This window comes from Sciurus carolinensis, chromosome 12 (genome assembly GCF_902686445.1).
Source record: "Sciurus carolinensis chromosome 12, mSciCar1.2, whole genome shotgun sequence".
NCBI classification, from domain to species: Eukaryota; Metazoa; Chordata; class Mammalia; order Rodentia; family Sciuridae; genus Sciurus; species Sciurus carolinensis.
The window spans coordinates 106835436-106858362 of NC_062224.1; the positions used below are offsets into that span (position 1 = coordinate 106835436).

The 22927-nt window shown below is 34.4% G+C and overlaps 1 protein-coding gene across 6 annotated transcripts in view; it reads right to left on the bottom strand.

Moving 5' to 3' along the window:
• Nucleotides 1-22927, bottom strand: part of Rasal2 (RAS protein activator like 2) — a 364280-nt gene that overhangs the window by 72382 nt on the left and 268971 nt on the right. For all 6 annotated transcript variants that reach the window (XM_047520359.1, XM_047520358.1, XM_047520357.1 and 3 more), the window contains one exon: nt 20962-21068. In XM_047520359.1, coding sequence (XP_047376315.1) covers nt 20962-21068 — 107 coding nt within the window. The remainder of the gene's footprint in view (nt 1-20961; nt 21069-22927) is intronic.

The window sequence follows — 22927 nt, forward strand, 5'->3', positions numbered from 1 at the left end:
TATTGGTGACATGCATTCTATGGTTGTGGACAATGTAGGTTGACATATATTCACCATTATATTAAAACGAAGAGTATTTCTCTGTCCCAAGAATCTTCTGTGCCCCACCTTCTCATCCCTCACCACCCCTAACACCCCCATCCCTGGTAATCTTTTGACTTACTCCACAGCTTTACTCTTTCCAGGATGAGTACATTTTTCAGACTGGCTTCTCTCGCTTTGTAATATACATTTAAGTGTTCTACAATCTGTTTTGTTTTTTGTTTATTCAGTCTTTTTTCCTCTTTATTTTTCACTTTCAGCAGTTTCTACTGAGATGTCCTTAAGTTCACAGATCCTTTCTTCAGCACTGTCCTCTCTACTAATAAGCTCATAAGAGGTTTTCTTTATTTCTGTTACAGTGCTTTTAACTTCTAGCATTTCTCTTTGGTTCCTTTTTAGAATTTCCATCTCTCTGCTTATATTCCCATCTGTTCTTGCATGCTATTTATTTTATCCAGGAAAGCCCTTAGCATACTAATAATAATTGTTTGAAGTTCTTGATCTGATAATTTCAATATCTGAGTAGATGCTGATATTTGCTGTGTCTCTTTGAACTATGTTTTATCATCCTTTAGTATGTTTTGTTGTTTTTTCTTGATAGCAGGACATGATGTAAGGTGAAAAGTTCTGTAGTAAATATGCCTTTTAGTAATGTGGTAGTATGGTGGAGAGGGAGGAATATTCTATAGTCCCATGATTAGGTATTAGTTTTTTATTCAGTCTGTAACTCTGGACTATAAACATTCCAAGTGCTTTTCAGCTCCCACTTTTTACACACCAGCCTGGTTTAGGTGGGACAAGATGGCTGGCTAGAGAGGGATGAAGTCAGGTATGTTCCTTCTCCTACAACAGTTAGATTCTGGTTACCAGTTTCTTGTGAGGAACTGTTAAGAAGGATAGAATATTTTGGCATCATTTAACAATGGTTCCTTTTCTCCTGTCACTGCCAGAAGTGGAGTGAAGGGTATTTTTCTGTGCTGTTCACTATAAGAACCTAGTAAAATTCCAGGAGGAAAACCTAAAAAACAATACCCCTCTTTACTAGGTTCCCCTGGGAGGTTTTATCTCTTAAACTTTTTCAAACTGAGCCTCCAGCAATCCATCAGTTACAGTTAAGTTTCCCTATCCAGAAACAAGTCTTACCCTTAAACTGTTGAGGAATAGGATAATGCTGTATCTATCTTCACGTCTACCACAGTGTTTAAACTTCAGTAAGTATTACATATGTGAAAAACTGTACATAAAATTATGGCTGTTTTAGGAATACATGGATGTGGTAGAATCTGCTAAAAATTCTGCTTTTATCTCCTTGATGTAACTAAAGCATGGTTTTTTAACCTGAAAATACTCTCCTTCAGAGCACTATCTGATAGTTTTCATTCTACTGTACCTAATACCCAGGAAGAGGAAGCTGGGCTTTTCCTAATTGAAACCATTATTCCATAAAATCAAGGCTTGGAGTAAAAGCATATTCTTTTGAGGTTCACACCTTCTTGATTTAGCTAGTATCCTTCATCTCTTTTTGTTGTTCTCATATTTCTTCTTCTCTCTCAATTTCCTTTATTCATTAAGGACTTTAACTCTACCTGGGAGAATTTTTCTCTTAACTCCTAATACCATGTCAGTGATCTAGCTTCACAATTTCTTGACTCCAAGAACCATTATCTTTGCTTCCAGACACTCACTGTTGTGACAGACACACTTTGTCATTCAGATGCCTTTCATCTTATACATTTTTTGGGGGGGGTGGAGTACCAAGGATTGAACTTAGGGGCACTCAACCACTGAGCCATATCCCCAGCCCTATTTTATATTTTATTTAGAGAAATAGTCTCACTGAGTTGCTTAGTGACTCTCCATTGCTGAGGCTGGCTTTGAACTCGCAATCCTCCTATCTCAGCCTCCTGAGCCACCAGGAACCCACGCCCAATCTGGTAATTATTTTGTATTCTAGCTTGACCTCTGTCTATTCCTTGCTTCATCCATTATATGCTAATAACTCTAAAAGTCTATAATTCTCCATATTCATAATGCATCTCTGCTACTGCTTATATTCCCTCCTTTCTCCCAGATACTCACACTGGCTCAGTTATCCCTAGTTATGACACTGGTTAGTCACAACTTCCAAATTTCAGAGTCTCACCTGCAAAAGGAAGATTTTAAAATCATAGATTTTAAAATCATTTTAAGAGTAAGACTGAATATAAAAGTGCTTTTTAATTTTTTAATTTTGTGGTGATGGGGATCAATCCCAGGGCTTCACAAATGCTACAAAAGTGTTTTTAAAATAAAGGAAAATGAGTACCTGTAAACACTAATTGAACCTGAATCTAGGGTGGAAGACCAGTGAATAGGTAGGCAGAATCACAATTTTCCTCTTCTGGACACCACTGTACCAAACAAAGTGAAGGAAACCAGAAATAAGTTTCACAGTGGCAGAGATTTATGGCTGATATGTTTAGTGACATATACCCCAGTGCCTACAGGGATACTTGGTACGTTACAAGTACTAAGTAAAATTTGACAACTGAATTCACTTAAGGTTTTCTCTGTATCAGCACTGGCTAGGTGCTTTCCAACACAGAATATCATTTAATTCATGCAGCAACTCCACAAAAAAACTTCCTTAAGTTAGGAGATACCAAGTTAAGATTTAAATTCAGTATATGCTAATATTTAAAATGTTTCATTCATTTGTACATTTACTGAACATCTACTATTTGTCAGCTATTTGACATATTTCACACATATCAGTGAACAAAAACCAAAACCTTGGTCTTCATTAAACTTATATACTAGTGGGAAAATACACAATTGGAAATACAAAATCAACATAACATAATAAAGACAAGTGCTGCAGTACATAAAACACAGCCAAGTAATGGGGTGGTGATATTAAGTGGTCCGGGTATGCACTGTAGAAGATTACATCTGAGTAAAGATCTGAAGAAGGTGAGTTAGCTTAAAGATATCAGAGAGAAAAATACTCCAGGCATTCCAGGCATGCCTACAATGTCCAAGGAAGAGCCAAGGAATCAGTGTGGTGGAGAGAGTGACAGGAGGGTGTTGGGAAATAAAGTCAGAGAGGTAGCAGATGTGGGATGAGGGTCGTAAGTGGATCCTACAGACTGTGTTGTATGGACCTCACCTTTTTCTCTGTGTATGAGTGGAAGCCATGTCCAAGGAAATCCACAAGAAGAAACAACTTAAAGCAGTCATTAAAAAAAAAAAATGCATTTGCTTTTCTGAAAGAAAGATGTTTAGTTATGAAAATGAAAATGTGAACTGATTACTAAGTTTATTGCAAGGATGTGCAACATATGAACAGTTCATTTTCTTTATAAACAGTACATGACATTTCAGTAGCCAAAATACAAAGTATGTGACTTTATTAAGGTCACACAGATGCCAAATGGCAGAGCAGAACTTTGAGACCAAGCAGCCTGACTCTTGAACCCTTTGCTATGTAATCACTATGCTATACTAAATCCTCTTCAAATATTCTGAGCACTATCACTTGTTTTCCCCATATATACTTAAAATTTCTATGTAAGTTTTGTACAATTACGTATCACAAACAGCCAGGAATGCAATAAAAGCAAAACTATTAGAAAAACAAAAACAAAAACAAAAAACTACCAGCATGATATTTGATTTGTAAGAATTTGTCCCTAGGTTTCCATCTATATAAACTAAGGTGAAATCCTACTGAAATTACTTTTATATATAACTGCATCTGTGGTCACTGAGTATAAAAGAAAAAAAAAACAAAACCTTAAGTATAAAATTTAAAATATATAGATGCCAAGAGAAAAATACTTGCCTTCCTTCACACAGTTATGATAAACATGTTTTAGGAAGATGTAAAGAGTGTAAATGATTATTCTATAAGTTTACCCCCTAAATCCAGCAGCATAAATGGAAATGAGACTATAAATAAATTGATTTCATCTTCCTGACACCAACCTAATCTGAAAGCATTCTAATGAAACACTCAAAAACAACTTCTACCTTATCCAATTCTCCTTTGAAATGCTATTGCTACCCTCTACAATTCTTAAAAATAGTAGAAAGCTCATCATTTAAAAAAAAAAAAAAACACAACTACATTGTCAAAGCAATCCATACTACTGAAATAACTTACTTTAATTATTTGGAACTCAGTATTTGCTTCAAAATCAGGCTTACAATTAGCAACTATCAGTGAAAGAAAAAGTCTAGTGCTGCCTTTCTTTGTAGCTTGGTAAGTGTTAAGACAATGATAACAAATGTTGTTCACCAGCTGTAATTTGGAGTAACCCCGGAAGACTGAACTTGGCTATCTGAAATAAAACTGCTGCTATGCAACCACTCTCAGAAGCCTCTGTGGTGGTAATGAGAGGCACTGACTTGCTGCGTCCTGGTACTCCTGCTGTTCCCTTAAGACAGGGAGAAGTGGAGACAGAGAAACATGTTGTCACCTTTCACATGAAAACACGGGGATGTGCAACAAAACCCTGCTATAATTCTGCTTGAGACTTTTCACATGTGTGACTACACAAGGGATTAAGGACAATATGACAGCAATTTTAAATGATTAATTTTAATAGTTCCTTGAAAATGCTACCTTGTCAACTAGCAAGGACCCAGGTAAGAAGTGTTTTCATTTTTGCTTTTAGTTTAGTTTACCTAGTAAATTAATCTACATTTTTTACATATTTAACAGTACATTTATCATAGATTGCAACTGCCTGAGAAGAGTTTTTGTCCCAAATAATTAATTTACTTTCATGTTCTTTTAGTATAACTTAGGAACTTGTTAGATGTTTAATAAATATTGGTTAAAACAACTGTAAAAAATTAACAAGAAAAAAGGGAAAGGAAAGGCAATGGAATATGTTAAATTCCATTTTCCAGTCATCATATTTTTAGTTTATCTTCATAATTGGAAGTCCAAGCAAGATGGAAAATTCCAGGTGACAAGAAAACAACAGAACAACAAATAGCTGAAAAATGCTTTAATGAACAGCTTCATTATGGGTTTCTTTTCTACTGGCAGTTTTTTTGCTTTGTTTTGTTTTTGCAACTTAAGCATCAAAGAGAAACATTTCTATCATAGATTATAATTTTCTTTCAGCTAGAAGCTAACAAATCTGAATCTTTGGTGCTGGGGATTGAAACCAGGGCCTTGGGCACATGCTAGGCTAGTGCCCTACAACTGAGCTACGTTCTCAGTCCATTGATCTACATTTTAAACAAACATTTAATGTCATGCTTCTTTTATTAAGTAAAGGAAAACTTTTATCATGAAACTTTTAAAATAAAAAGCACAAAAATTAATAAACACATACCAATAAACAGACTGAACCTATATTAATATATTGATGTTATATATAGTAAAATATAAAAATAAAATCTAAAAGATTTTATTATAACTGTTATATATGTTGTTATGTTAAGATATCCTACAGGGCAAATGGGAAGATATCCTACTTCTATCACTAATCATATTCTTTATTTTAGAGATTCATTTTCATTTGATAGAATACACTTCTAGGTCAGATTTCTTTTACACTTGCCATTTAATTATCTCAAGTCATTTACCGTCAACTTTTATGAATTATGTTTTAAAAAATATTTTTCTTTTAAAACAGGTTTCTTTTAAAACAGTTACATAAAATTTAGTAAATTTACTAAAACAAAATTCATTATTTTCAGGTGCTCAGCTTGGTGACTTTTGACAATGTATGCCACCACAACTGAGATACAGACCATTTCTAACATCCCCAAAATTTCTTTATGTTCCTTTGCATTCGATCCCTTCCCCTCACCCTCAGCTCCTAATCTGACTTGTCTCTATGATCTTTAACTTTTCTAGAATGTTATATGAATGAAATTATGCAGTGTGTAGTCATCTTTTCACTTGGCATAATTTAAAAATTTAGTAGTTAATTCCTTTTTATTCCATTATCTGGTAGAATAAATACTTGCTTTATATATTGATCAGCTGATACACATTTGGTTTATTTCCAGTTTGGGGTTAATTTTAGATTTATTTATATATTATCATCCTTAACATTCATACTCTGTGAACTTGAGTAAGATCAGCACAGTCTCTGTTAGTCCTAAGAAAACATATAATACAGAAGTAAATATTTCAGCTGCTGAACTTCTCATCTTTCAGTGCTCGATTTGGTTTGTTTTAATAACTTTCCCCACTCTGATTTGTTAGATATTTAAATTTACAGAAAATTTGGAATTTTCCTTTGCCTAGCTTCCCCTAATCTTACATAACCAAAGTATAGTTATGAAAACTCAGAAATTAACACAGGTACTGTACTAATCTAAAATTTAATTGGGATGTCACCAGTTTTTCTACTGTGTTCCCCTACTACAACCAATTAACACAAATACGGTAATCCAAACAATACAAATTTATTATCTTACAGTTTTATAGGTCAGAAGTCCTCTCCTAGATTTCTCCTGGTTAAAACCAAGGTATCAGCAGATCTGCATTACCTTCTAAGGGAGAATCTCTTTCCTGCCTTTCCCAGTTTCTTGAGGTCACCCACATTTCTTATCTTGTGGCCCTTTGCTCCATGTTACAACTCTGTGAAAGGTTTTCAGTTTTTAAGGTCACATGATGTGGTTGGATTGGACCCAGCTGAATAATCTAGCATAACCCTCCACTCCCAAGGCCCTTAATCTTAATCACATCAGCAAAGTAAGATAACATATTCATAGGTTCTGCATATTAGCATGTAATATCTTCAGAGGGAGGTTACATTATTCTACTTTCTACATATACAATAGTTTCTTTTATTACTTTCTTGAATAGGAATTTAGGTTATTTCCAATATTTTGAAATTACAAACAATGCTGCAATGAATAACTTTCTTTGTATGTACTTATTTCATATTGGTGGAGGCATACCTTCAGGGTGCATACCCAGAAATGAGAGTGCTGGGTCAAAATGTGTTGAGGGTATATGTTGTCGCCAGTTTGCCTTTCCATCAACAATGTCTGAGAGTGTTTCCCATAACTTCATCAAATGATTTTATTCTCACATTTTATAGTTTATCAGATTGAAACGTGATATATTATCTCTACATTGTTTTAAAGGTTGCATTTCTCTGAATATAAGTAAATCTGAACATTGTTTTTATGTGTTCAGGACAATTTTCATAGTTTTTTATTTTTTAGAACTGTTCATATCTTCCCTCCCATCTGCAATATTTCTATTGGGCTTGATCATTTGTCCTTCAAATTTAACATTTTTGAAGTATGTTGTAAATATTTTCTCCTTTTTTTTTTTTGTCAAGCAACTAAAATGTTTTTTTGGTGTATCACATTTATCAATCTTTCCCCACTGTCCCAAATACCTCTGGCTTTTCAGTAATCATTATAGAAAGCTTTCCCCCATAACATGGTTAAAGAAGTCACCCATGTTTTCTTCTAGTAGTTATATGATTCATTTTCTTTCTTTTTTTATGTTTTTTCAAATGTTTATTCAGTTGTATGTTTACCACTTCAAACTTCAAAATAATAATTATACAGGAAACCATTCTTTATCAATTTGTTTGTTTTTTTTAGGTACTGGGAATTGAACCCAGGGGCATGCTACCATCCGCAGTCCTTTATATTTTGAAGCAGTCTCTTCAGTTTCTTTAAATTGCTGAGGTTAGCTTTGAACTTACAATCCTCTTGCTTCAGTCTCCCTAATCACTGGTATTCTAAAGTTCTCTAACAGGACTTGGTCTCTCTCACTTCTGATTATCTAAGACCTCTCCCTCTGTCATGACTTATAATTAGTTCTATTTACATTTTATACTCCCTTCTGATTTTTACTCCTGGAGGAAAATAGGAACAAACTGAGCTCATCTTTAAATTTCTGCAATGCTTAGCATACAGTGGGCTAATATAAATTAGCAGAATACTAATAATGATTGCTCTGAATTAAGAAAAGTTCAATTCACCCAAAAAAGTAACTAACACATTTGAGGGAAAACCCCCTTAAGATTATTAAAACAAAACCCAATCTGGTGTTTAAAGAGGAAGAAGTTCACCATTTGGAAAATTCAATTCTGTAGACCATTTCACAATTTCCTTTTTCATATTTTTTTTATGTTGATGGAGCTTTATTTTATTCATTTATTTATATGTGGTGCTGAGAATTGAACCCAGTGCCTCACACATGCTAGGCAAGCGCCCTACTACTGAGCCACAACCCCAGCCCAACAATTTCTTATTATTAATGAAGTACTTGTTTCTCTTATGACAAAAAGAGATTGTGCTGATCTTACTCAAGTCCACAGAGTATGAATATTGAAGGACGATAGCTCTAAATAAGAAAATAATGAGGAATGATAGGTCAAAACTAAGAAACAAAACATTTTTCCAAACTGAGGTCTATTAGTCTATTGGACAGTCTCCCAGAGGTTATCACGGAAACCTGAAAAAGCATCAGATAATATAATGTGAAAGACATTTTTTTCATTGTTATGGGAGAAGGACTAGATGAATTTATTTGTTTTTCATTTCCCATTTCTTGGACTCTAAGAATAATAGTATCCCAGATGGAGGGAGGATGGAGCTTATTAGTTACTTAAAAAAATAAAACTCTTACTGCCTTTGGTGAAACAAAATACATCTAAAATCCATATTTGGATGGTGGTAAGCAAAAGGTATAATATTTATAACAAAATTTCTCTTTACTAATGTCTATCAGACTATGCTTTTTTTGGGCATAGAATAAATGGAAAAAGGGAGAAATATATTATGGAATAGATTTTATTATATTATTTCTAGAGGATATTTCTTAATTGTACTGTTTTTAATGCTATAAAAAGTTCTACATTATGAATTTAATGATATAAAAATTTTACATTATGAATTTGGCACCCACACATTAATAAACTGGTTCTTAATATACAGTCCCTTTTTATCTGAAAACCTCTAAAGATCTTATAATGTTTATATTTCATTACTAAAAGAAAAGAAATCAAAGGCCTTGGATGAGGTCAAACAATCTGCTCTTTGTTATACCAGTGAGATGTTAGCTGCCCATTTTAGTTTCAAATCCTTAAATGCTAATAATATTAAATCCTTGTACTGGTACTCTGGCACAATTAAAAGGGCAGGATGACACAAGTTTTAGATCACATGGTTAGAAGAGTAGTTTTTTTCAGCTGCAGTCACCTGATTTTCATGGGCAAATGCTTCTGAGTAATAATGGTCTCATTAACTTCATAAGATAGGAGCCCAGGTATCTAGAATAGATCATCAGGTTTTGACCTTCACTTCAGTTGACTACATTTCTTCCCTACCCCATTTAACTTTTAAAGAGTAAAGAGAAGACCATGTTCCTACACAGCTGATTATGCCTTCAGCAAGAAGAAAACTTATAAGGAAGACTGTTGTCTTGAGTCATTCTTTCTGTCAATATGCTCACAGGGCTTCCGTAGAAAGAAAATTATTTCTGCTCACTGTATGCCACACTTAATTCTATTTCATTTAACAGATTAATTCAAGTCTTTGAGAAGTCAAAGTGAATGCCATGTTGGGGCTGGGATTGTGGTTCAGGGGTAGAGCACTTGCCGAGCATGTGTGAAGCACTGGGTTCAATTCTCAGCATCACATATAAAGAAACAAATTTTTTTAAAAAAGTATACAATGTTAATTAACGTAAAACTACCAGTAAATGGCATGAAAGGTTAATGTCTTTGCAATTTGCATACCTTGGATAATCATGAATGCTACCAATAAGATAAATTTGATACAATAAGGGTCTTCTAAAAGATGGTTTTTAAATTGTTTTGACTGTATAGAATGAATAAAATCATTGAGTGGGTGTTCTTTACATGTTTACTTATAAAACATAAGAATGTTCTGTGCATGAAACATTCAATAATAAAAAAGTTTAAAATGAAAAAAGTCAAACATTTAATGTTTTTTGCACCCCAAATGGATTATGTATAGATACAGACTTTGAGGTAGATACAGACTATCAGCTAGAAAATCACAGACCAGGGAAAGCAATTATACAAACAATAAGCCTACAATATAATATTATCAGTGATATAATGGATGGAGACCCACTCCTTTGGAAAGTCAGAGAAGATCAAAGTTAATGTCTAAAAAGGTAAGGAGACGCTAGACCTGAGTTTTAAAGGATAAGAATACTTTTAGAAGACAGACTTCCTGGGCAGAAATGTGCAGAGATCCAAGAAAAGTTGAGGAACTATTAGGTTTAGTGAAAATGGGCATAGAGAGCTGGAGGTGGGGATAGGGATGTTGAATATTAGGAAATGAGCCTGAAAGGATAGCCAAAAGACAATGAAAGGCTACTTGTTCTTTATTATCCTGTAACAGAAGTTCAACTCAAAAAGCTCCAGCAAGAGACTGATGTTTTTGGAAAAAAAAAAAAAAAAAAAAAAGCTGCTTCTGCCTGAAGACATTCACAAGAAGGGAAGAGAGGAGAGAATGAGCAAAGAAAAGGAAGAAACCATTGTGCAAGTCAAATAAAATGAATAAATTTTATTACATTCATGGGAATGGGATCATAGAAAGCTACTAAAAGACTTCTGACAATGCAGAGTCAACTAATGATCAGCTTTAGATTTTAAACAAAGGACTCAGGCAGCAGTGTAAAGGCTAAAGTGCATGACAAGGAACTGAGGGCTAGGAGATGAGTTAAGGATCCCTACTATACTAGACAAGGTCAGCAGTACAATTAGAGGGGCTCAGTGTAAAATGAAAATGCAGGAGCAACTGCTTAAAAACAAGGAGATTAAAGATGCTAAAGTAGAAACTTTTCCCTATCTTCAGCATTCTCTGTCTTCACCTGGGTGGTGCTTTTTATCCACTGTTCAATGTCATACTCCCTTCACAGGACAAGTGTAGACCATTACAGGCCCCAGCTACATTGAGGCCCCAGCTAATGACTTGGCATGGGGATTGCCAGGTAACCCTTTGCCAGCCACCAAATCTATGTGTCGTGCCCTGACCCTGGGGAGGGAAGTTGAGCCAGGCAGGCTTCTTCTTTCTTAAGGGTGACCTTGCAACTTACTAGGTACCTGGATTTGGGATGGGCAACATCCCTCCTTTTCCACTGCCGTGGTAGTCTCTGTCTAATCACCAGACATTCCTGGAGTTGACAGGTGGGTAATGTCTATCTCATCAAGCCTTGGCCCAAGATGCCATGGTATGCAGCCTAATCCCCATCTTCGTCATGCTTGTGCACATGCCCTTGTAAGGGTCAGAGAGTGACAACTCTGGCTCGGTGAAGCAAAGAGAGGGATGCATATAGGTTGTCATGAGGAAAGGAAGTGGGCAGCAGAGAATCCATCCTAGGGAGGAAATAGGCCTCAGGTCCCTCCCCACATGCAACAGTTGGCCCCAGGTCCCCACATATACTCCACTGTCCCACTGGACTTCATTTACAAAACCAATCAAAGATTAATCAACAGAGGCTGGGGCTGGGGCTCAGCAATGAAGTGCTTGCCTTGTACGTGTGAGGCACTGGGTTTGATCCTCAGCACCACATAAAAATAAATCAATTAAATAAAGGTATTGTGACCATCTACAAGTAAAAAATTTTTTTTTTTTTTAAAAGGTCAATCAACAAGAATTTAGAGATAACAATCACAAAGCATTAAACTTCATGCTTAGGGCTTTCTGAGTACAGACCCCAGGGACGGTACTGGTCTCACATAATAAAGTTGGTCTTAGTACTAGTGTAAGCACTGAAAACTAAAGTGAGTTAATAGCAGTGGGGCTGGAAAAGACGGGATGGGTGAATTTGAAGAGAGGCAAACAAGAAGACCTGGTAACTAATTTTCAGAGAGAGGGAAGAGTGTATTATGACTCAGGTTTTTGACTCTGGGAATTGAAGAAATTTGCAGGACTACAAAGTTAGAAATTAAAGGGAAACGGGGGGGGGGGGGAAGCTAAGTGAATGTATTTTGGAGCAAGCTGAGTTTAAATTACTATGGGACATCAGAACCAAGACCTACTGTGAAGAATATTTGCCCAAACTGCATCCCATTCTATTTCCTGAATTGTTGATCATTAATTTCATTGCTATGCAAAAGTCATAAAAGACTCTTCTAACAAGAGATCTCAACAGAATCACATTAAATGAACCCCCCTAATAAACTATAAGAATGGATAGGCATATTACATACAAAGTGAAAAAGTTAAACAATTTATTTAAAGGACTATTAAGTGGAAGAAATTATAAAGTATACTATATAAGATATGAATAATATTTAAGATATGAAAATTTGTTGATAATTTGTAAAAGTTTTTAAAAATTCTTCATTTATGATACTGCTAAAAGTTGCCCTTTTTTTTTTTTTTTTGGCAGTGTTGGGGAATGAACCCTGAGTTTTGCATATGCCAGGCAAGTGTTTTACTACTAAACTACATTTCCATAACTTTTGCTTTTTTTTTTCTTTTTGAACTAAGTGCTATGCTTCCTATTTTGACATCCTTGAATAAAAAGGATATGGTATTATCTTCCTTATAGCAGGTAGCTTGCATAAGAATGCAACTAGGCAACATATCAATAATGACTACCTAAAAAATTTGTACAAATAAGCATCCAATATGTAATATAGCACTTTGGTGCCTGCCCTTTACTTCCCCCTCAAGTACATTTTGTTTAATCTAACAGTTAAAACATTCTTATTTCAATTTGTAATTAGTGTTAAAAGCATTAATAAGATTTTATATTTTTCATCCTAAGCTTTCTAAACCTGATGTTTAAATTTTTACCAGTTTTACTGAGATATAATCCACATACCATAAATTTATACTTTTAAAATATAGAAAGCAGTGGTTTTTATATACACAAAAACTTGTGTTACCACTCCCTAAATTAAGCTTCACACCCATTAGCAGTCACTTTCCATTTCATGACACCCCATAACTCATGACAACCACTAATCTATTTTTCTGTCTCTATGGATTTGTCTATTCTGGACACTTCATATAAATGTGGTCATATAATATGTGGTTTTTATGTGTATGGCTTCTTTCACTTAGCATAGTTTAAAGGTTCGCCCATATTGTAACATGTATTAAAATATCCTTTTTATGGCTGGATGCAGCAGTGCATGCCTGTAATCTCAGTGACTCAAGAAGCTGAGATAGGAGATCACAAGTTTGAGGTCAGTCTCAGCAATTTAGTAAGGCCCTAAGCAACTTAGTGAGACCCTGTACCAAAATAAAATATAAAAAGGGCTGGGGATATTGCTCAGTGGTAAAATGTCCCTATGTTCAATCCTCAGTACCAGATTAAAAAAAAAAAATTCCTTTTTATGGCTACATAATATATAATATACCACTGTAAGGATAGGTCACATTTAAAATTTTTTTGTATCTATTCTTGAGTTGATGAATATTTGGGTTGTATCTACTTTTTAGCTATTATGAATAATGATGGTATAAACATTCCTACATTTTGTATAGATATATATTTTCAATTTGCTTGTATATATTCCTAGAAATAGAATTGCTAGGTCATATGGAAACACTATGCTTAAACTTCTGAGGAACCGTCAAACTAGTTTTTAAAGTAGCTGCCACCGTTTTACATTCCCATCAGCAATCTATGGGGGTTCTAATTTTCCCACAACCTCATCAATATTTATTATTGTTCCTCTTTTTGAATATAGCCATTCTAGTGGGTATCAAGTGATACCTTGAAGTTTTGATTTGTATCTCCCTAATAACTAATGATGCTGAGTATTTTTTATGTGCATATTGGCCATCTGTTTACCTTCTGTAGAGAACTGTTTAATTCCTTTTGGAAGCTTTTCAACAGTTCACTCAACAACCTGATCAAACAACAACAACAACAACAACAACAACAACAAAAGTTTTAATGATGTTTTAATCACTTAATAAGCTTGGACTGAAGTTCCTTTAAAATAAAACCAGTAGATGTTTACTATACAACCTACCAAGCATTTAAAAATGCACTGCAATGGTACTGCTACTATTTATAGAATTTAAGGGTCCTGGGTTAGGAAGGCTCTTCAGGGGTATTATTTTTTATCAGCAATGCTCACATCTGCCAAGTGTATAAGTGCATCTGAGAAGAGCAAAAATACTTTCTACACAGAAAACTCTACCAAAATCAAGAAGCTGGCAAAATTTCCTTTCCACATCTCTAGCTCCTGAACTTCTGTGAAAGAGGAAAGCATTTGATATAACTTTTACATATCGGGTATGCTTGTGGCTAATTGTTATGTTTCCTTAAGAGGACATTAACTCTTCAAAACATTTATCTCTAATTGTAAAGTGAAAGTTGTGCTTCCCCTCCCTTGTTAAAGTCAAGGAGAAAAAAAATCATTGCTCTGAGGGGACAGAGGCTTGTACAAGTCCAGTTTTCTATAAGAACTAGTCATATGTGAATGCATCTCATCCCCTAAAACAGCCCTCTTCCCATGCGTAGGACAAATAGACACCCAAAGTTAGTGCGTATTGATACAAGCCTATTTTTTAGGAATTATCATAGATTATGGAGGATTCCACCAATCTTTGCTTATTTCAAGTTACACTGTTGGCAATATGTTCTGCCGAGCCTGCTTCTTTTTCTTCTAGGTATTTGTCAATCCCCACTCTGTCCCCTTATGGGGTTATATCAAACCTAATTCCTCTTTTTTTTTTTCCTCCAGAACTTTGAGTTCTTAAATTTTATATTTCCTAAGATATTTATCATTAAAAGTCTTAAAATTATGCTCATTCTGATTACAAAACAATTTAAAGATATAGTAGATATTTAATAACTTCAGACAATAATTTTTCTTTTCTGACAATAACGTATATTATTTATACCTCTGGCAATAACAAGTTGATGTATACATGTTCCTATGTTATATATTTATACACATATGAATATTCTTTATTGTATTACTATGTGGTGATCCTATTACGGATCTTAACGCCACATAGATGATCAGCGAAGACAAAGCAAAAAGATAGATATAGAATCCCTAGGCACTGGGGGAAATAATATGAAGTGTCTTTCTGGAATATGGTAACAATGACAACATAAAAACTGAAATGGTTATGCAGTGTGGATTGTAGGCATTCAATTTCATTATTTCATCCCTAAGATAGATTCTCAGGTTGGTTAGAGGTCACTGTACCACAGTAAAGCAAGTACTTTGTAAATTTAGACTGGTAATTTAACTGATGATGGCAACCACATAGATGATCAGTTAATATGCAGTGCAGCGATTTCCACAAGTAACAGTAGGCCACTAAGAAACACTGTTGCTTAGTTTCTTCAGTCAGACTTGAAGGCAAGAAGAAGGCACTTATGTTCACAGGTAAGACACTAACTAAAATGAATTTGTAATATTTTACCAATTATTTAGACAAATCATTTAGATCCAAGGTTGCATATAAAGACCCATCTGGGAACATTTTACAAGATACAGAAAGAATGGGCTTTAGTCCACAGATCAAGATTTAAGTCTACAGATTATAATTTATCTTGTGTGAGGTGAAGTTTAAGCACCAGTACATTGTTTGAAGTTCCTTAAGGTGATTTTTATGTATAGCTAAAGTTGAAAACCACAGGTTTGGATAATGCATATTTTTTGTCCTTTAACCTGGAAAATCACTTGTATAGATCTTATTGAGGATTCCATGCAAAACAGAGACAAATACCAACCGAGTCTAATATCTTATACATAAGAAAAGAGAGGATATTTCTTTTTTTAAAAAAAGACTTTAAACATACTCTAATTTTCCAGGGCTTTACTTTCTTTTAAAAATTATGAAGGCTTTTGTCTTTTGATAGTCTTTTGTATCTAGTGTATTTATTTGATTGGGAATGCTTCAGTGTCACAGCAACAAGAACACAAGGAAGGATACTAGGAATATGCAGCTACTGCCTTAGTTCATCAACTGTGCTTTCTGGTTGTCCAGGCATATTTTTTTTAGTGTTTCACTTCTTTCAGAGCAAGCTCAACTCTAATACAAATGAAGCAGCTGCAACTGCACTGTGTTATACTCACATGGAAGGCCAACTCAGACCACTGTGTTATGGAAATGAGAACACTAAGGCAAGCACCTGGCCAGGAACACAAGCAGCTTTCTCTTAGTCAAAGTCAAATGGATAGTATGGTCTAAACAGAAGTGATATAAAAACCATAAATAAATATCAACGGTCACTTTATAAATATAAAAAAAGAAGTTTGTTTACAAAAAACAAATATAATTACAAGACAAGGTCATTTGCCCATTCTGAATTAAATATAAGTACCTGGATAACTTACTGGTTTACTCAATTGTCCCCACCATCCCTGTAATATCATTTTAAGTGTAGTTTAAGCAACATATAAAATATACAAAGGCTGTTTTATGCAAAGGAAAACACAAATATACAAAGACAAAAGTCTAGCAAGATGTTAAAGAAAAAAACATGATGTTTTTAAAAGAAGAAAAAAACTATTCAAAAAACTAAAATTGTTTTTGATGAATTTAATGGTCAAAATTCACACCTATGAAAAACATTATGAGCTTATATGTATGTATGACACCGAAAGGGCTCAAAGAAATATCCATGAAAACAAATCATTAAATAAAGAATTCCATCTAGTTTAAGTTTTCAATATAAGTAGGCACAGTATAAACTACATACATAAAATACCATAGCCCTGAACTCTAAATGTTAATTAGAATTTCTCTTTGTTGAGCAAAACAATCTAACTATTCTGGCACAGGCACATTCATTCCAAATAAACTCTTATTAAATGCTTATTAAGTGATATTAAATACTTATTATTCCACTTAACTAGAGACATTATCACTAATAATGAGAACAATTGTGAGATAACCTCACTCTATGTAGGACTTGCCATAATTTACACATATTTCATTCATTCAACAATTACTTTTGGGGTGTTTACTGTCTGTGAGGTACTATATTATGTACCTGGGGTAGTTACAAGGGTGGTTATAACAGATATTCATTATTCAATGAGGGACACAGACATATAGACAAATAATTACAATTGGAATTAAGGTATGTTTGAAGAAATATGGAATGAGGGTGGAGAAGAACAGATAAACTATCCCGAAGATCTACGCTTTTTCTTATAACTATGATTAGATAAATAAAACTACATTTAAACAGTCCTAAAAACCAAGACCTTGCCATAACCTATGTGTTCAGGAGTCTTATAATTCTCTCTTCTCTTATTTCTTATGGACTTATATATAAGAAATACAAATATTCTGTTGCACTTTTACCTGTTTTAAGTTTTTACAACTTTTTTTGAATAAGGAAAACATACTAAGGGTTTGAGCTTCCCTCTTGGTGTTCATGGCTACAGTTATCTTTGTTTCTGCCTTATCCAGGACATAAGCAACGTCTGGCCTCTTTTGGATCTCCCTAAAGTGAACCACTACTCTAGAAATATTAGTAATACCAGCTGAAGGTTGTGTGTGTGGTGGCTTTTTTTTTTTTGGTGCTGGTGACTGAACCCAAGGCCTTGTGAATGCTAAGCACAATAAAGTATCACTAAGCTATATCTTCAGCCCCTGGGCTGACCTTCAATGATAGAACCTTACTTTATCACTCTAAATTGGGATGGTGATAGTAAAAGCAAAACAGAGTCCTTAAGGAAAGAATCAATTAATTTACCAATACTTCATGATATTTATACAACTTAATTTAGTTTTTGAGACAAAGACAAATGTTTCAATCAATGCATCTCTAATTCCTCAGTAGCCAGCATAATTTAGGCCTGACAAACCCATTAGAGTCTTGCCCCTACCTACCTTTCTCATTTCTCATGTGACATACTTTTCAAATCCTGTCTCACCAAATCCTTTATTCCCTAGAAATGTCAATGGTCTCATGAGGTATATCTCTGCAAAATGCTATTCCCTAAGACTGAAACACTCTATTTCCCATGTCAATTACTTCTTTTCAGTCTTTGAAAGTCAGCTCAAATATTGTTCTTTGACAACATCTTGGCTTCACACTGTATTGTTAATAACTTGTGTATACCATGTTTACGTACTTCTTTATGAACTGGAGCATTTTTCCATCTCTTACGGTGAGACTACAGGCTCTCTGACAAAAAATTCTGTGTTTTCATTTGTTTCCTCAAGTACCAAGCACTGTATGCCAAAAATGGATCAATAATTGGTGAATCACCAATATTTTACCCAAAGTAAGCACTCAATAAGTGTGTGAATAATTTGTTAGTACTTGCTAATATCCATCTCATCCGCTTCTTGGTAAGTCTGAAAATGGAACAGGAAAAATAAGGCCCTTTTTGAAGTATACTGCTAGCTCTTTGGGGAATTCATTTGATGAGTGGTAAAGCTACTGCTCACCATGGTAACAACATTTGAATCCAAGAACCATGAGTAGTACCTGTGCTAAAATATCACTTCTGCCTCTTCATAAAGCTAATATGGAAATGATCTTATCTGAAATACCCAAAGTTTGGCTTCCTTTTGTACTGTTTTCCTATATGAAGTCCATTGTGATACTAATTACAAAATACATTGCATTACCCTGGTAATAAGACATACTTCTAATCAGAAATATGTTTAACTGAGGTAAGTCACATTAACTAATGGCATTATATAGAAATTTAAAAAATACAAATGTACTTCTACATATATCCAAGTATTGCTGTGCCTCATTTAGTCAGAATATTTTGGTTTCTCAATGACACCCTTAAGGGCTATTAATAAATGTAAGACTGCCTTTATCCTAAATGGATTCAGATTGTTTTTATGATTCCTTGTTTTTATTTTGTTTTTCCCTCTACTCACTTTTTTTTTTTTTTTTTTTTTTTTTTGGCAGTGGGGGCAGTACTGATAATCAGTGTGTTCTTATGGTTATTTTCCAGAAAACCATTTGGGTGAGGACCTATGAATGGTGGATAAGTATTCCTAGACAGCTAAGTGCATGGGCTTTGTCACTGCAATTTATTAGTTGGAGGCCTCTTTCTTCTCTTATTTATTTATTTCCTTCCTTCCTTTTTCTGGTACTGGGGATTGAATTCAGGGGTGCTTTACTACTGAACTACACTCCCCACCATTTTTATTTTGAGACAGAGTCTCACTAAATTGCTGAAGGTCTTGCTAAGTTGCTGACGCTGGCAATTTGCAATCTTCCTGCTTCCGCCTCCCAAATCGCTGGGAGTATAGGTATCTACCACGGCATCTGGCTCTCTCATTTATTTCTAAGACTACCAAATGCGTACTTGGTTTGTAAGCAGAACTAGTTCTTACATATATTCACATCACTGCTTTATAATTTTAGTTAAGAATGATTAGTCTTATTAAGAAAAATCTTAAATTAGCTGTCAACTTATTATTTAAATAAATGAAAATTGTAGTTCTTAATTCAAACTTAAAAAGTCTGGCTATAAACCTCAGATTTGATATAGGATGTACTTTAATGTTACCATGATATAGAGAGTTATTCTTCTTCATTTATTAACCTTAAATTTAGGAATTTGCCAGTTTTACTATATTGGTAATCTGGTTCATTGGGAAAATAAGAAGAGGGGAAAGAAAAAAACTTGTTTCTACTCATAAAAAAAAAAAAAAAAGAGCTATGCCTATGATACAAAAAAATTAGTAACAGACACAAAATCTGAGGTTGCAAAATTCCTGTCATAATTTGATTAAAATATTAATCCAACATTCATTTGTGATCTTTTTAAAATAAGAAAATCTGTGAAACTTTGAATGGTGTCACAGGTATCCATAAACGCTATGTGCCCCTAAGGTAAAAGACTTGAATTAAGAGAAAAATACCTTTTTTTCCTCCCATAGAAAATTTTATTTCTACTGTTTATTGATTTTCATTGTACCGAGAATAATGACCAACCTTATGAAGCAATATTTTCAAGTATAAATTTTAATAACATGATGTGTTTAGAAAGAAAGTATATTTCTTTTCCCCCACATCCACGCCAACACTTATAATAAGGGGGAAGAGAAGAATGAAGGAACTTTGGATGGTGTAGAGGAAAAAGGGGAGGGAGGGGGTAGGGGACAGAAAGATAGTAGAATGAAACAGTATTACCCTATGTATATGTATGATTACATGAATGGTGTGAATCTACACTGTGTACAACCATAGAAATAAAAAGTTGTACCCCATTTGTGTACAATGAATCAAAATGCAATCTGTAAAAATAAAAAAGATTTTAATAAAAAAAAAAGAAAGTATATTTCTTATTCAATAATCAAATAAAATCTGAATTACTCAGTGATATCCAAAAGGTACAAACCAGGCCTGTGCCTAGTTTTCAGCTGACCCGATCACCTGTGGCCCTTCCATCTCAGCATACTTTTATATTTAATATTCTTGGTACTGCTGGATTGGTGTAAGAGGTTACTGTCTTCAGGGCATTTCTTAAGCATTTAATGGTCATCTAAAAGATGGCTTAAATAAGGAACAGGCCATTTCTCAGCACTGGAATTTACAATTCTCTAATTCTCTAAACTTAATCTGCAACTTTATGAGTTTCACTACTCTGTGCTCATGGTCTACTTCTAGAAATTAAAAAAAATAAATCATACCGCTCTCTCTAAAAACTCCCACAAGCATTTTTACTGAATTGTGATAGGTTTTACCTAGCAACTTTGATAAAAGTACACCTGCAAAGATTTACACTTTATAGTTCAAAGAAATTAAAATTCAATGTACTTAGTTACATATTTTGGAACTAGCCCATGAAAAAAAATAATATTCCCTAAAATCTAATACTGAAAGTAGTGGACATTAACCACAGCTAATCTATGTAAGTCAGTAATGCTGTCCCTTTAACCTTGGTATTGTAAAGAAACTCTTGAGGGGCAAAACGTTTGGATCTTTTAGCAGCTGTCTCTAACTCTAATAAGAAAGGAGAAAAGCACAATATTTTAGAGAAAAGGAACACTTACTGGTACTTTGAAGGGTGAGGTATTTGCAGTGTCCATGGAATTGGGTTTCTCTGATGTACTGGTCCCTGAGATACTCCGCCTACGGGGGGACCTTTCTGCTGGCACCTCTGGAAAAGAGGAGGAAAGTTGAAACATCAAAAAGCACCCAACTTAGGAGCTTTCACTAAACTGTAAAATTATTGGTTTCTCACAAGAAATCTGCTTTAAGGATGAATGGCATTTTATCTCCTCATAATTCGTCTCTTTTTCTTTGTGGTGTTTGACATTAGAGAGACTTTGTCAAAGTTAATCTGTTTTAGTGTGACAACTTATATCTTGATTTGTGTAATATAAAAATAATTTCCTGAGTTTTGGTTTAAATCTTTAAGTTCACTTCATATTTGTATCTTCTAGTATAAAAATCTACTTCTCTATCAGCAATATAGGAGTTAACAGAATCAAAAGAAATTTCTAATATTCTTGTGAACAAAATATAGTCTAGAGTTGCATATGATTTGATGGTGTTTGCACAAAGGTCAAAGTTCGATTCTAGGCTGATAAGATAATTCACTGGACTGCAACAAAAGGGCTGTGAGAAGACTGAAAGCTGTTGCCAGGATAAAATAATATAAATGCCTATGCAGATATAAAAATAGATCAGCTTCTCCTTGTTCTGGCAATATGACCTTACTTAAAATCTTACTCTGGAATCATAAATCTGTTTATACTGGCCTAACAAGCTTAGAATTTTACAGATGATATGATCTTCTCCAATTTACTTACTATAAACTGTATTAAGGCTGCATTTTAAGATTTTTTTCATAGAGCAATATATATATACACACACATACATATATGCACATATACACGCACACACAGATGATAGATATATACATATTATACCTTTATCACAACTGCTTCCCATCTCCACTTCAACTGACAGACATATAGGAATCCAGCTTCTCAGATAATATTAGATAATCTCAACATGGACAAGGAAAAAAAAAACACATCCTAAAAAAAGTATTCTGTGTTATCTTCCAGATCTTAAAAAATGCGGAGTAAATCGTGACTCCGGAGACTGACATTTTGATTCCTGCTGTTCTCTCTTTAAAAGATAGATGCAGTTTAAACTTCCATTTCTGGCCTCCTGGCCCCTGGGATCCGTGCTACTTCCACTTAAGAGAAAGCATTTTTTCTCTCGCTCCCTCCCTGTCTTGCTCTTCCCCCTCCCTCTCTACAGCTTGCAGAGAGAGCAAGCGAGAAAGAAACACACAGGACTGCAGCTATTCATTCAATCAATCCTTCCGACTGCACATCCTCATTAGTTACTTTCAGGCTATTAACAGACCTCCAACCACTGCCTCCCCTCAGTTACAGAAAATTTCACTGTATTACACTAATCTACAGCAAGAAAAAAACATTTATTGAAATTTATATTCAGCTAGTACAAAAAGGACACCATCTTACACAGACCCAGTGACACACACAAATCAATCCTTCTAAGAAAACCCAACTGGAAGTGCTTACCCTATTACTGTTTGCATGCCAGACACCGATACTCTTTTCTTTTCTATGACTAAACGAATCTGCTCTGTGACATCTTGACCAGAAAGATAAAAGCCAAACTGCAACATTCCGAATGGCTGAGAAGTTAACAAAAGCATGTCTTGTATGACTGCAGTGTAAGAGTTCCATATTATTGCTGTATTTTAAAATTATAGCCAATAACTGTAAGTCTCTCAACTTCTGTCTAACCGTCAGTGGGTAAATGAGCCTTAATGTACAAAGCCATTTTTAGAATTAGGCACACATGACTTCTACCGCACATCTCTGAAAAAATGGCAGTATAATTAGCTCAGATTCATGGGAATGGCACAAAGGAATTTAAGTGAATCAGCTTGTCCAAACACACTGAACATTAAGACCTTCAGACTTCAAGAATATGACTTTATGGAATGATTATCTAAGTTAGGTGATTCTATAA